The following is a 14,431-nucleotide window of genomic DNA, read 5'->3' as shown; positions in this document are numbered from 1 at the left end:
TTAGCTCTTTTCTCTAAAATCCAAGTCCCAGAGAAACCAAGAACAAGGAAGGAAGGAAACACAGATCTTCTGCATTGTAATACAGCTGAATAGGTTCTAGGTATTGAGTAAATCCATTTTACAATTTTTCAAAGAAAATAACTTACCTAACTCAATACAGGTAATTCCAAGAGACCAAACATCTACTTTGCCATCATACTGCCCTTCATCCATGGCTAAAATCACTTCTGGGGCCATCCTAAAAGAGGAAATTTGTGCTCATAAATTATGGGCAATGGAACGTATTATCACCATCAGCAATTCAATCAAACAGGCTGTTTCACTGACTTCAGCTACTGTAAACAAATCATTCCCCAAGGTATCCAGCATGAACATAGAATACTGGGAACAAAGACCAGGCACCCCCAACAGCAGAGGCCTACACAGAGGCTGCATGATGTTCTCCTCTGCTTTGCCCAGCTCTGTTTATGACTATCACCAGCTTCTCGCTCTCCCTCATCTCCAATAGTTGAGCTGCCTGGCCAACTCTGGTGACATAATGATAGCATGCACTTGTGGAAACACCACAGATTAGGTGTAAAAAAACAGAAGCATACAAGGGATCTGCAAAGGGTTTTGTTCAATGAACCTGGCTTTTCCTATGGAAGAAAAAACACTTCAGTTACTTCAACAACCAGACGCAGTCAGAACACACGAACTGTTAAAACCACTGCGGGGAGTGATTAAAATACATTGCAGATTATTCAATCCCACCTCTACCACTTAAAGTTAGGGTGAGTGGAACAGTTTTATTACTTTCTGTGAAACACAAACACAAGGATTCATGATTTCTTGAAGTCAGAGTCTAATTGCTACTTAATCTTTTTTTTTTTTTTTTTTTTTTTTTTGCCAAGTACATTTTATCACTATCACAACCAGGAGATGACAAAGGTGGTGCAAATAAAGCCCAAGCATATCAAATACCCAGTAAATGATCCTTTTACTTCACAAAGACCAGAAATGCATAAAACTCTTGGCTTACCAATATGGCGTCCCCACAAATGAGTTGGCAGGAGATGCTATGGAAGCAGACCCAAAGTCAGCAAGTTTCACCTGTCCTGGCTCCGTCAGCAGGATGTTTCCTGCCTTGATATCTCTGGTTATAGAATATAAATGTCAGTATTATTCCTCTCCAAAAAAGAAAACCTTCTATACGTTTTCTATTATACAAGACACATCAGTATTCACATGTTCAAGCTGCAGAATACTCTTCATTTCCTCCAAGTATAAACCCTTTAACATTGAAGTTAGCAGCTTAGCATGGTTCTTGAACTTAGAATCTAGTTTGTCTTAAAAATCAACCTAAAATGTCGTATCTGGATCAGCTTCATATACAGTTCAGCAAAGCCTTCTTTTTCAGAAAGTCCTAATGACAGAAGTATTCAAATCCTTCATCATACTAAAATGCAGCAGGTACTTTAAACACAAAGAACATTTGCATCCCATACTTACTGTGTGCTTCCCAACCTGTGTGTTCATGTAAAACTTATTTTTCAAGTATTAGTGCTCCCCCTGCCCCAACAACCTTTGCCTTGCAGTTGCTACAAGGTACTGAGGTGACCTCAGCTGCCTTGCTCTTCACTGCTTCAGGCATTGAATCAAGTATTGAAAAGCTTAGCAGTCTCAAAGCAATTCTGCAGTAATTATGAACACCAGCAAACAGAGACACAGCTCCCCAGGATTTGACTATTAGACATCACTGTTTTGGAAGCGTATGTGCACTGTGAAAAGATAATCTCTGCTTGAAAACATTGAATTTGGGATGAGGAGGATACAATCAACAAAATAAATTACCTGTAAGTGTGTGAGACAGCAGAAGTGTAACCACTTACCTATGGATCATATTGTGAGAATGCAAGTATGCTAATCCCTGGAGAGCACCATGGGTAATTGCTGCTATTTCCACTTCTTGCAATGGCTTTTTATGAACTTAAGGAGAGAATTTATTTGAAATTCAATATTAAAGAAAACAATGCAGTTTGCAGCATGCAAGTGAGTACTGTTAACAAAGTAAACAGAGAGAAATCACTAGAAGTTAATTTTTACTAGGTTCAGTATGAGAAGCAAATGTAAAAGTACTTCACATTGCAGAGCACATTCTGTATCAGATGTAATCTTCTAACTGTAAACTGGCAGCTGTTGACTATCAAGAAAAGACTCCTTTGCAACTCTAAACTAAACTACATTCCTGTCAGTTCTGTGACCCTTCTCCCAAATACCTCTTTGAGATTCAATATTCCATTTTCTATTAATTAAGCTAAATCCCAAACCCTAGAACTCGAGGACAATTCACACATGACTAAACTGCAGCAACAGAGATCACTGTCTGGCAGCTCAGCCTCTTGTCCTGAAATGCTTCTGACAATGAAAAGGAGATGAACAACTTACTGGCCACACATATTTCTTCAAAGAAAGTTCACTTCAAGATGCCTGATAGAAAAATGACCATTTAACAAAAGGCCCCATCAAGCAAAGCCCTAACACTGCTGCAGTGCTATTTTAGTCAACAGGCCTGGAGTTGTTAGTAAGCATCAGGATCAACAGCAAGGGTTTGCAGAGATAAATCTTGAACTGTCATGACAGGAGAACCTGAATCTCAGAAGAAAACAAAATAGCTAACTGACAACTTTAAAATAATATGAACCAAGGAGAGACTGGGCACCTGAGAAAGCAAATATTCTACAGAAACGACACCACAGCCATGCAAGAATTTAAGAAATTGCACTTGTTCACCCACACTCTACCCCCATATAAAACTAAATACTCAAGGACAATTCTGTGATGCTGTAACTTCCTACTTCAGTACTGAACTTCTGACTTTGAATCAAATAAACACACGTGACATACCTTCTAGTAAGTCTGATGCTGATCCTAAACAATATTCCATAACAAGCTGCATGGGAAGAAATCAAAAGAGTTGTTAGAAAATCTCTAATAGTAAATGTATGTTTTCTAGATTTCTATGGAGAAATCACAAAATGACCACTGGTGCACACAATGCAGGCTGCCAGAACAGAGCAAATATTACCCCATCCTAGCACTGTCATACTGGCCCCTCCCACAAGGACAGCTCTACTAGAATTAGCATAAATGCAAAGCAAAAAAAAGCTTTTAAGGAAGGCAAAAGCATATTCATAACCAGTTATGTACTGTATTACATATATTATTTTATACGCATGTTCTTAAGAGGAATGTTAAATTGCACTTAACAAGCTTATCAGAGCATTAAAGGGCTATTTAGGGATTTACTTAAGATTTTGTCCCAAGAAGATTTCAAAAAGAAAAAAGGACAAACCCTACACCTTTGTCCTACAGAATTACTGAAGCTAATACATGAGCAGTACTTACAATTTGAACTATTTGTTCAACAATATGATTTCTTCAGCATCTCATACTACAACAGCTTTATCAATGACAAGTGTACATCACACTTGTTGTTTGACATAAGGCTTCCTCTGCATAGTCAATCAGATCTATTCCCACACACACATTCTTATGCACACAAACTCAAATACCCCAATTTAGTTTAGGGGACCTGGGGTTTTTTTGTTCCTTTAAATCAAATGGATGAAATTAATTAGAAGTTAGAGATAAAACCAGCTGGTTGGTTTTGTCACCTGAACACATGCACAGAAATGACAACAGAAGTAAAAATACAGAACAGAAGAATTTAGTTAAATAATTGGCATACCAAATGCACTGTTAAATTACCTGGATTCTTTAATAAAGGTGCCATACTTGCCTCCTGGGCAGTACAAGTGAAATTCTCACCTTTCTATAGGGCAAGAAAAGTGATGGATAAATGTATTGCCTCTCTCCCTTACTGTTTCATTTAAATGCACAGCCCACTGAGCTAAACACACTAGAGCAGCAGCACAATCACCTTACTCTGCAAGTGAAAGGGAAGATCTCCCTAAATCTGGTACCCAAAAACTCAGTTCAGTTTTGCTGCTCATCTGTGAGATCCTGGGCTCTTCTCTTCTGAGTCTGTGCAATGCAAGTGTCCAGGTGCCTCTCCAAAGCCAGCTGGAGATATTTTCAAGTGCCCTGAGCCAAGGCAGAATGCAGAGGGCAGCAACACTTACCCACGCCGTGTGCTCCCGCAAATAGCAGCCTTTGTATTCTATACTGTTTGGGTGTTTTATTCTTTGGAGGAACTTGACTTCCTTTATAATATCCTGCCATTTCTGTGGAAAATAAAAGGAATAGAAAGACTTCATAAAACTGTTACCTTTTTGTTTTGGTTAAGCTAGTATGTAATTTAATTATTTTAAGAGGCAAAATCATCTCCAGGTTCCAAATCAAAATAAATTTCCATCAACATCAGGATGTTCACTGCTCAGCTCCTCAAAGGATCTACAAAATAAGTTATTGATTGATTAGGCTGTATGTAAGGATCTCTCATCAATGTAATACTTCTCTGTGATGTATGCACAGGATATACTGGTAATCACTTAATATCTAAGCAAGCCCTCAAAAAAGAAGCAATCCTTCTTTGAGGGATACCATTTCTATTGTCAAACCAAACACACATCCCAACCTGAAAGAGATGTGGATGATAAGTGTCCTTCAGCAAGATTACCTGTCTCTCAACTCTTCTAGACATAAAGACCTATCCCTACTAGTAACTATATTCCTACTAGGAACTACATTACACTGTATGTGCTTCATTTATCAGTTGCCAAACATGTGACTACACTCTTGATAATGTTTCTCCACTACTAGTTTCGTTTTTATAAGGGCTGATTTAAAATGAGTTACCTGCTAGATAAGGGAAGGGTTATGCAGGAGTGAAAGAAAAAAACAGATAAAACAAAATCCAGGGTTCTAACAAGGGGAGCTCTGCCAGCATGACTTTAAAGTACAGAAGAGGCCAAAATATCATGTTCAAACATGTCCTTAGACACTGCCATTCCTCCCCACAGAGAGAATCACCAAGATTTGCTGCACATCCGCACCTCCTCTGGCAAGAAAGGCAAAAGCTTTTGAGTGCAACAGCAAAACTACCACTACTGGTAAAGGTTTTCCAAAACAAATGCAGTAGGTGAAACCAGTGAAGTATTCAGACATCAACACAAGACTGTTGACACTGAAAATGTTTTTGAGAAAGAGTATCAGTTCTGAAGTTAATCAGAGACAGAGAAACCTCACCCAACACCCCAAGGTTCTAAAGCTGTTTTCCAGGTCCTGTTAATCTCTCAGCACACACCTCCTCAGGCAGATGCTTGTGGCCAGGATTCATGGACAGCCAGAGGTCCCATGTACCCAAACACTTTGGAAAACATGTATAAAACTCAAATAATCCTCAATAAAAATTTAGGGTTAGAGAAACAAATGAAACCAGAAAACACAGTAGCCACAACCAAGGCAGCTGATGGATGAAGCATTTCTCAACACCAGAGACTTCATGATAAAGACCTTAGTGAACTATTCCAACACCAACTCTCTGGCTGACACCCTCGTTCCAGCACCTGAACAATTCAGTTGCCTTTTACCTTTATCCTCAAAGGCTTCAAGGTACTAAGCAATAAAAGGCAAACCAAGAAAGCACCAGGCTAAGCTTCTATATCAGGAAGAGAGGTGATATGTTAGTGAAGATATATTCATAATTTCCTGCATTAAAAAAAGCTCTAAGATCACATTAAGAGCACAAGACTACATATTTCAAAGGTTTTAAACTTATTTTTAGTATAAAATATGTCCAAGTTTGAAATAATAATTATTCCCACCAATGATAAAATCTTATTATGAAACCAAACTAAATATAAATGATACCAGAATGCCCTTAATCAATTTTCTTTACATATGCTAGATCATAACTAGCAAACTTCTCAACAAGACAGAGGCAAAAGAGAAAGTGTTTTAATCTTGGTCTTACTACTTTCTTCAAAATGGTCTTAATACTTTCTTCAAAATAAAGAAACATACGCATTGAAGACAAACAAAAGCTATTTCTGAAGCATGCACAGTTTGTTTCATTCATGTGAATAGAGTATTTATAGCTCACAGTAATTAAAACAGTAGGACAAGTAGTAAGTACAAATTATTCTTTCATCAGTACACAGTTAAACAAGTCACTGCAGTGACAAAATAGAAACACGCACAGCAAATTTAACTATGAAGCTAGAATTTAAGACTGCTGGAGAGACACTGCCACCTCTACCTCCTACACAGACACACAGAAAGGAAGGAATAGCTCAGTGCAGATGATCAATACACAAAAGGCAGGCACAAAAAGCAAGGAGCTGTTAGTCAAACTCATCGAAGCAAGACTGCTCCTGAGACTGGAATATAGAGAATGGAGGGAGGGAACCAGAATTGCCTTGAACAACATGCTTACAATAAATACTTCTGTTGAAAAAATCATGCTGTGATTTGAGAGATGTCATTTACCAGAAATAATACCAAATCAGCTGTTTGTGTCATGCTGTGCTTTTCAAGAATCTGTATTAGCCCTTTATCGTTTCAAGTATAAAATCAATTATCTCTGTTAAGCGTCGCAGGGAAGAAACAGACATCTAGGGTGGCCATGAGAACCCCTCATGTTGGAATCTCAGAGACCTGCTCTTACAGACCTCTCTGCAAAGACTGCCTTAATCCCCAGCTCTGGCAGTTCTTCTGTAATTATGCTGCTGCTAGATTTTCACACTCATTTATTCACCGCTGTTTCGCCTTTTTTTTTTAGCTCCTCATCAGCACAGGCATCCCAGGAAGGATGGATTCTGCCTGGCTGTGGATAAGCAAGTTCCCTTCTGCACCTTTCACTACTGCATCCACTGCTATCATTCCTTTGTTCAGTAAGACACACGGTTGTTTTAAAAGGTATTTAAAATGGAATGTTTAAGGGCAACAAGACATACTAACAAACAAAACTACTGGCTTTAATTTTCTTTTTGCTTTCTACACATTTATGTGCTCCCATAAAAGAGCTTCTTGTGTCTGGAAGCAATGAGTCCTACCCATCTTTTCCAAGAGCAAATTAGGCAGAGATACACTCTGAACAGTAACCAAATGTTTGTTTACACAGTACTCTCATTCACCTTTACAGTTCTAGGAAAGATCTCTCCTGCTGTAGCCCAGGCTAATCAAAATCATCCTTTTTAGTAAGTACTTGCAATGGTCAAGATTTAATATGCAACATGTTCTACATACCTCATTGGACTGCTTCCCACTATATGACATTTTCTTGATGGCCACCACTTCATTGGTGCGCACATCACGTGCCTGTAACACAGAAACATGAGGCATCAGTGTCTGCAGATCATGAATTCCCACAAGATGGAAATCAAACATACTCATAAAAAACACCTTTATCCATTAGTTAATTTTATAGAGAGTTTAACTGAAATATCATCCAAACAGAGGCAAGGCTCAGCTACCTTGTTCCATTCTCAGTCCAGTAACATTATCATTTACAGTGCACAATAAATGTACCTGGGTTTTCACACTTCAAAGGCAGACTGAGACTGCAACAAGCCAAGATAACACAAGAAGTTCTGTTTAATTTAGCATCAAAGCAATGGCTCATTCATCCTGGCCAGAGAAGAGCTTCACCTCTCAGGAAGGACAGCTTCAGGCAGGACCCTTTCCTCCCCTAAGGATTCCAGCAGCACATGGGGAGCAGTGGAGCAAAAGACCCCCTGAATCTCTCTGATAAGTATAATCAACTTGCATATGAAGCCAAATGATATAAATCACAATAATGTGCACCTCAGCATTCACTGATGACTGATAAAATGCTGATTTTTAATATATTTGTACTATCAACCACAGCCTATCAGAACATGGATTAATGAAGTATCAAGACTTTGCCTTTTGAAAAAAAGTTTTTTCAGTCATATTTTAATTCTGCCATTCATTATATTCCCAGAATTCCCTGTCAGTCTTAATTTCAACTAGTTATTATAAGCTTGAACCAATACTATTTTTAGTTTTCTTTCTGACAGGATCCTTCCCAGTGTCTGGCTGATGTTACCTCTAAGGTGGGGGACACACATCTATTCTTGTTTGAGACAAAAAAGGATGAACAAAATTCTGCCCCCCAGTATCTTTACTAATTTGAGACAACCTTTGAAACATGCAAATCAGTGAAGAACTGTAACAAAACAGGCATGCAAAAGACTAGAGTGAAGCAGAGGGAACCCAGCTCTAACAAAAGGAAGTGGGCTATTCTTCTGCTCCATCTGCAGTGCTCCTGTGTAGTGAGTTTCCTGTGTCAAGTGAAAGCTGTTATTACACTGCAGAGCAGGGTAAGGATAAGACCAAAATGATTCAGAGGTGCCAGACTTACAGTTTCTAAGAAACTAAAACCATGAGCTGAAGCACCAAAATTCATGTCAGTTATGAAAGAAAAAAAAACCAAGAAAAAAAAACACTTTCTGCCACTACAGGATGTAACAAACAAAGAGAAAGAGTAAAGACTCTCAAGCAGTTACCATGTCAGACAAATATACCACCCCTTCTTGGGATCACTGCTAAATGAAAAGCAAGGCAGGTACAACCAACAAAGACATACTGAACTGCATTTTAAAAAAGGCAGGGGGACATTTCAGCATTATATGGATTTTTTTATTTGTTTATTACTCTCACACCTATTTATCATCAACATTTTGGGTTGTGTACAATGAAAATAGCTTGGGGAGGTGTGACCCCTGATCATGTTTGCCCAACACCTCCTGTCCTGCACTGCTGAGACAGAACCCTCATAGCTGCCACCCCAGGAGTGGTAAAACCACAGAGTTTCATTTGCTCTTTTAGTTTCCTTGTGATTTTGAATAGCTGAAAAGAGGCCTGAAGATCAGCTAACTTAATCCAAATGAAGGAGGCTTGGGTTATGGCAGACATTTATGCACACAAATCATGTTCTCCTCCGAAAACTCCATGTAAAGGATCAGCCTCTGGTGATCAGAGTAACTTCAGCAGTGATACAAGCAAAGTATGAGCAAAGAAAAGGTGGAGTATGTCATCAGCTTTGGTAATATGCTTTAAGCAGCTATTAACTACAATCCAATATGACATTGATTAGAGACAGTTTAATTGTTTGCATTAGAAGAATCAAAACCTTGTTAAAGAAACTTAAGGGTTTTTTTCCCTGGCTTTACAGAGGAATAAAGGACCCAAGACATACTCTCCCCTACCTCAGGTCTTTATGCTTAATTAATTTACACTAAATTTCTCCCTTCATGTTCTCTTTTCTCATCTTTTGGGCTTCTGCTAGAGGTATCAAGTGCATTACATGAAACAGTTTCAGATTCAAGATCTTAGACCTGCTACTAGTAAAAAGATACAATAATACAACACAAAATGTGTAAATTAAAACTCTGTCACACAGAAACAGTGACAGCTTATCTTCTTTGTTGGAAACTCTCTGACCTGACCAAAAAAAAAAGCCCCCAGTGGGTTGGAGTAGCATGGTGCATTGCTTACAGTTGTCTTTTCCAAGTGCCAAATCAGAGGTACTTTCTGTTAGAGAAGCACAATCCAAACACCATCAAAGAACTGCACTCTTCAGTGACTAAACACCAACCCAATGAACTGGTAGTTTAAAATGGTAGGGGAAAAAAAGAGAAGGAAGGGCCTAGAAATTAATGACCTCTTCCTTTTGGTCTCCTTGCACAAGGACAACCAGCCCTTACCACAACTACAGAGTTCAGGCAGGCTGCAAATGCCACCATGGCAGCTCCTGGCTGATCTCTGGGAATGCTGTAAGCACATAGGGTACCTCCAGCTACCTGTGTGGTTCATACACACCTCTAGAAGACACAACACCCCTGAAAAACCTCAACATTATTTCCACATAGCAGGAGGACAGATTTGTCAGTTCCCTCCTTTTATATCCAATCTTTAACCAAAGTGAGTAAAGGAGATGAAGAAGGGGCTGCAGGTGAGCACTGTCTCCTTAGACACTTCCTCCCCCAGATCTGTTCCCAGACACTGGCGGCTCATAGTTTTAAGCAGGGAACAAAATTAAGAAGCTTTTCCTAATTAGTTCATCTGTGCTGCATTAAATTTGTGCTGGAAGGTTCCCAACGTGGTCTGCTGCAATTATTAACAATGAATAGGCATCTCATAAAATACTGACACAAATGGCTTTCTGAAGGAAAATTGGCAGGTTTGGCCACACCTCCTATAATTATAAATGTGAAAAGGTTTTCTGAGGAAAATGGTTTTTTAATGAAGGTCTCTCAGTATGCACTTTGGTTAACAGCAACCTGCAAATGAGGTTACCCTGAGACATCCCACCTCCAGTTGAGCTATAGAAGCAGCCTGGGAAAAATTCTGCTGTCCAGACGTTCATGTCAAGTAAGTTTTAGGTAGATGAGTACTGGGATTTTTGCCTGCAGTAGAGAAGGATATGACAGGACAAACGAAAATAAAAGCCCCAACATTCAGGTGTCAAGCACAAAGAATGGCTTTAAGGGAGCCTGGGGCTATGCACAAAGGGAAAGAGAAGTCAATTGCTCTCAAGGGACAAGAGGTGATAAGGAGAAGATCAGAGCAAAAGAACTGCACAGCCAGTCAGAAGCAATGGAGCCAAAGTCCATGTTTTAATTTGCAGATAAATCCCTGCTTGCAGCATAATGATGCACCTAAAAGTACCAGGCAAGGGAACACACTCCCAGTTTCTCTTTCTAATTTGTATGCAAACACCTTGCAGATACTGCAAGTTTGAATGGACTGGGACTGTACAGACACACACAAGAAAACTTCTCAGCCCCAAACAGCTCAAAAAGATTCACAGCAGTTTCTTTTCCTCAAAACGTTCAAAAATACCCACAGCTTAAAGATAGAAAAAGACACAGCTGAAGTTCACAAGTCACCAAGCTACTCACAAAATAAACTGCTCCGAAGCTTCCATGGCCAATCTCTCGGAGATCTGTGAAGAGCTTTTCTGGATCTTCTTTGAAGAAGAGCTCTGCGATTTCGGGGTCCTTCAGGCTGCCCGCTCGGCTGGTTGATGGCATCCTGCTGGGCAGTGAGCCGACCGACTATCTGGGTTTAAAGTGCTGCCTCAACCCTTGGTTCATCTGTATGAATGGAGCCTCTTCAGCATGGATTACTGCAAGAGAAAAGATTGAAATCCTTCACTGATTATCCTCTTTGAGGAGAGCCAGAAACAAAGCTACAACAGAGCAGCTTCCACTACCACAGAGCAAGCATCCCTGTTGTGTGAAGCAATGCAACCTGTATCTGCTGGGACAATGTCACAGTCTCACTGTGACACAGTCAAGTGTTTCTACAGAACACAAACCAAAAGCAAAATACAAAATGAGACACATTCCTTGCTCCAGCATCTGCTCAGTCACCTGCAGAGCTCAACAGAACCTCTCTGCCCTACAGTGATAACCAGTTTGTCACAGTGAATCCATACTACCCTGACACCCTCCCATGAAGAGCTGTCTTTGCAAGACAAGATATATGAGGTGTATAAGCCACCCCTATGTATTAATCTGTATTTACATTTTTAATTCAGCTCAGTATTTTTTCTCCTGCAACTGTATTCCAGTTAAGCAGCAGCCAGTGATCAATTTTTACTCCTTTCAGCATCCATGTGGAGGCCTCTCTAAACCTTCTCCTTTCACAACTGAAGTCATGGTCCTTGGTCTTTCAATCTTCTCTAAATTCAGGATCTCCATTTTGAAGAGCCTGCTCTTCAGAGTCTTACTCAGAACACCCTTCTCTAGAGGAAGAGCATCCAGAACAGGAGATATTCCGTTCCCCACAACGTTCTTCTCTGCTTCAGCAGAGCAAACATACATTTTAATAACTGCAGTAACACATGATGCAGCCTTCTACAACAGCCCACTGACAAACACTTTCTTCACAGGAACTTGCAACTTCAGATGCCACTGAGAATGTACAAAATCCTTTGTTTGCATCGTGCACTTGCTTTAATTTACTCAAAGTGTGTCTTGGAATCTAGTCAAAACCAAAGTACTTTCAATTTGTGCTAAGATCTTCCCGCATCTTTTCAACAGGTGAAGCCAAACAACCATGACAAGTAAAATTTCCTATCTCAAATCTGTTTTAAAAAAAATTATTGTACATCTTTATAATGGAAAGAGGACAATAAACTTGAATTTAACCAACATATCAGAAGGCCCTATCCCTGTCCATTTTTTCTCCTTTTCTGGACAATCTAACTCCACCTTTCTCCAAGCCTCCAGATCATCAATGAATCATTTGTTTACCCCTCCCTGCAGAGCAATTCCTACAAGGATGGAAAAAAGACATAGTCCTACATGTTCTGCTCAGTGATACTCTTCTCTAGACAGTTGCAGCACATGAAAGTGCCAAAGACTGCCAGCTCCTTGTTAGTTCAGGTAAGGGCCAGCATCACTGCAAGGAGAGCACGATCGTGTGAGAGGCAGCCAAGACATACCTAGTCGTAACAGCTGCAAGAGTCTCCCGTTTTTCTCTTAAAGATGTGTGGGAGAGAGAACTCAGAGAAGGGAAATCCAGCATTTTCATAGCTTTCCTCCATGCAGTCAGCATTCAAAAAGATTTATAATGCAACCCAAAATGTGTTTTCACACCAGCCCGCTTGCAGGGGCCAAGGAAAAAACGACATTCAAATCCCAGTGCAGGACCAAGTATAAAACATACATATATATAGTTTTATACACACACACGTGTATTTATATATATAAACCCACATATTTTTTTATATATAAATATCACACAGAAAATATGCAGCTGTCCACAACTCTGCTATGCTGCACTCGTGAACACACACACACTTTGTTATCAATGCAGGATCATTTTAGGAGCCTTCAGAGCAGACAGCATCAGCACACGACACCCTGAGCTGCCAGTGAAGCTGAGTGAGATGCACAGGAGCAGAACTGCAACATTCCCACCTTTCATTGCATAAGGCAGGAATGAACACCGTGTGGGAAGGGAAATAATTAGCTTCAATTCAGCCCGTACCTGAAGCATGCTATATTTATGAATACTGGGAGAAAAGTTGGGTTTTTTGTTATTTTTCTTTTTTTGTTTCAAGCAAGCCAACAATATTCCACTTGATTCCAGCTCTAACAAGCACATAACACTGAAAGACAACTGTTTCACATTTACAGCTCCGGATGAAACAATGGACAAAAAGCATCAGTCAGAAAAGCAAGAGAAAGGAGCTGGGGGAAGGGAGCTGATAACCAGAGCACACTCAGTGTTATTGAAGGAATGTTTCTTGGATCGACGGTAATGATGTCATGTTCCATCTTTTAAGAAGCATCAGATTCTTACAAAAAGGACATTGTTGTTCAAAAGCAACTGCTGCAATCCCAGAATGCCCTTTTCCCTACATCTGTTAGTCAGAGGGGCTAGGCTGGGATAAACCTGCTAATATGGCCAAAAGTCACATGTCCCCACGATCCAGCCTGCGTGTGGGAGCCAGGGCGAGGAAAACAGCCCTGATGGATTATGGCCTTCTCCCCCTCCCCACTTGCCCCCCATGCCAAACCAGCCACCAGACTCCTTCCTGGCATCATTTCTCAGCCTGTTCCTGAAATGTCATCAACAGGCAACACTTTTTACTGCTGCTAAAACTCTTACCAGGCTCCTTGAGAGCACAAGGAGTGGTACGGAACTGGCTACTGCACTGCCGGACTGGGAATGGCACATGAAGCACAACTCCCCATCTACTGTCATACACCCTCAAATATAACTTCTTCCCCTTCCAGACAAATTTAGTTATCTTTATTCTTGGAAATAAATTGCTGCTTTGAAATGTATGAGAATAAAAATATTCAGTATGAAAACATATTTAACAGTCAGAAAAGTGTGTATGGCACTACAGTTATCACTTGATCTGCTGAGATGGAACAGTAACATGCATTAATGTAAATTCCACCCATAAGAAAGCTTTACACAGTCTCACTTCCTAAAGCACTCCCATTTTTTGTGGACACTACAAGATTAAATTGCCTTAGTCTTCTCTCTACCCAGACAACAGGCCTTGCCAGCAGCCAAGGGGCTCTGCCTCCTGCCTTGGAACAACACCTGAACACTGGGGAGAAATGGAAGTGGAGTCAGAAGTGGCAAGCAACATGGTTATTGCATTACTTTAAATGTATTAAAAATACAGATGAGTCTTAAGATTTTAAACAACCTTGCGACTAAACTGCACTGAAAATTCAATCATTTCCCATCAGGCAGCTGGTTTTCCAACTTATGGTCAGGTTGCACTTAGATATTTTACATTTTTCTACCAACGCAGTCTCTTTACTACAGGTTTTTTGGATTGGTGCAGCCCTACTGTTAAACACAATTGTTCCCAGTGGATGGCAGTGATCATAGCACCTTAGCTCAGATCAAGAAGCCAAATTCTGGCTGGGGCCAAGAGACAGGATCTGACACCCTCTGACTGTGCCTGTTTCTCTGCTGACTGAGG

At 40.1% G+C, this 14,431-nt stretch overlaps 1 protein-coding gene across 2 annotated transcripts in view; it reads right to left on the bottom strand.

Moving 5' to 3' along the window:
- TAOK1 (TAO kinase 1) overlaps nt 1–14,431 on the bottom strand; it is a 64,527-nt gene that overhangs the window by 24,463 nt on the left and 25,633 nt on the right. For both annotated transcript variants that reach the window (XM_051635546.1, XM_051635547.1), the window contains exons 2-8: nt 10,872–11,098; nt 7,192–7,263; nt 4,125–4,226; nt 2,887–2,932; nt 1,872–1,968; nt 1,022–1,135; nt 147–238 (exon numbers count right to left, since the gene is read on the bottom strand). In XM_051635546.1, the coding sequence (XP_051491506.1) occupies nt 147–238; nt 1,022–1,135; nt 1,872–1,968; nt 2,887–2,932; nt 4,125–4,226; nt 7,192–7,263; nt 10,872–11,003 (655 nt within the window). In that variant the 5' untranslated portion in view covers nt 11,004–11,098. The remainder of the gene's footprint in view (nt 1–146; nt 239–1,021; nt 1,136–1,871; nt 1,969–2,886; nt 2,933–4,124; nt 4,227–7,191; nt 7,264–10,871; nt 11,099–14,431) is intronic.

Source organism: Apus apus, chromosome 18, assembly GCF_020740795.1.
Source record: "Apus apus isolate bApuApu2 chromosome 18, bApuApu2.pri.cur, whole genome shotgun sequence".
NCBI lineage: Eukaryota > Metazoa > Chordata > Aves > Apodiformes > Apodidae > Apus > Apus apus.
Note: the sequence above shows the minus strand (reverse complement) of the source record. Positions and strands in the feature narration are given on the sequence as shown.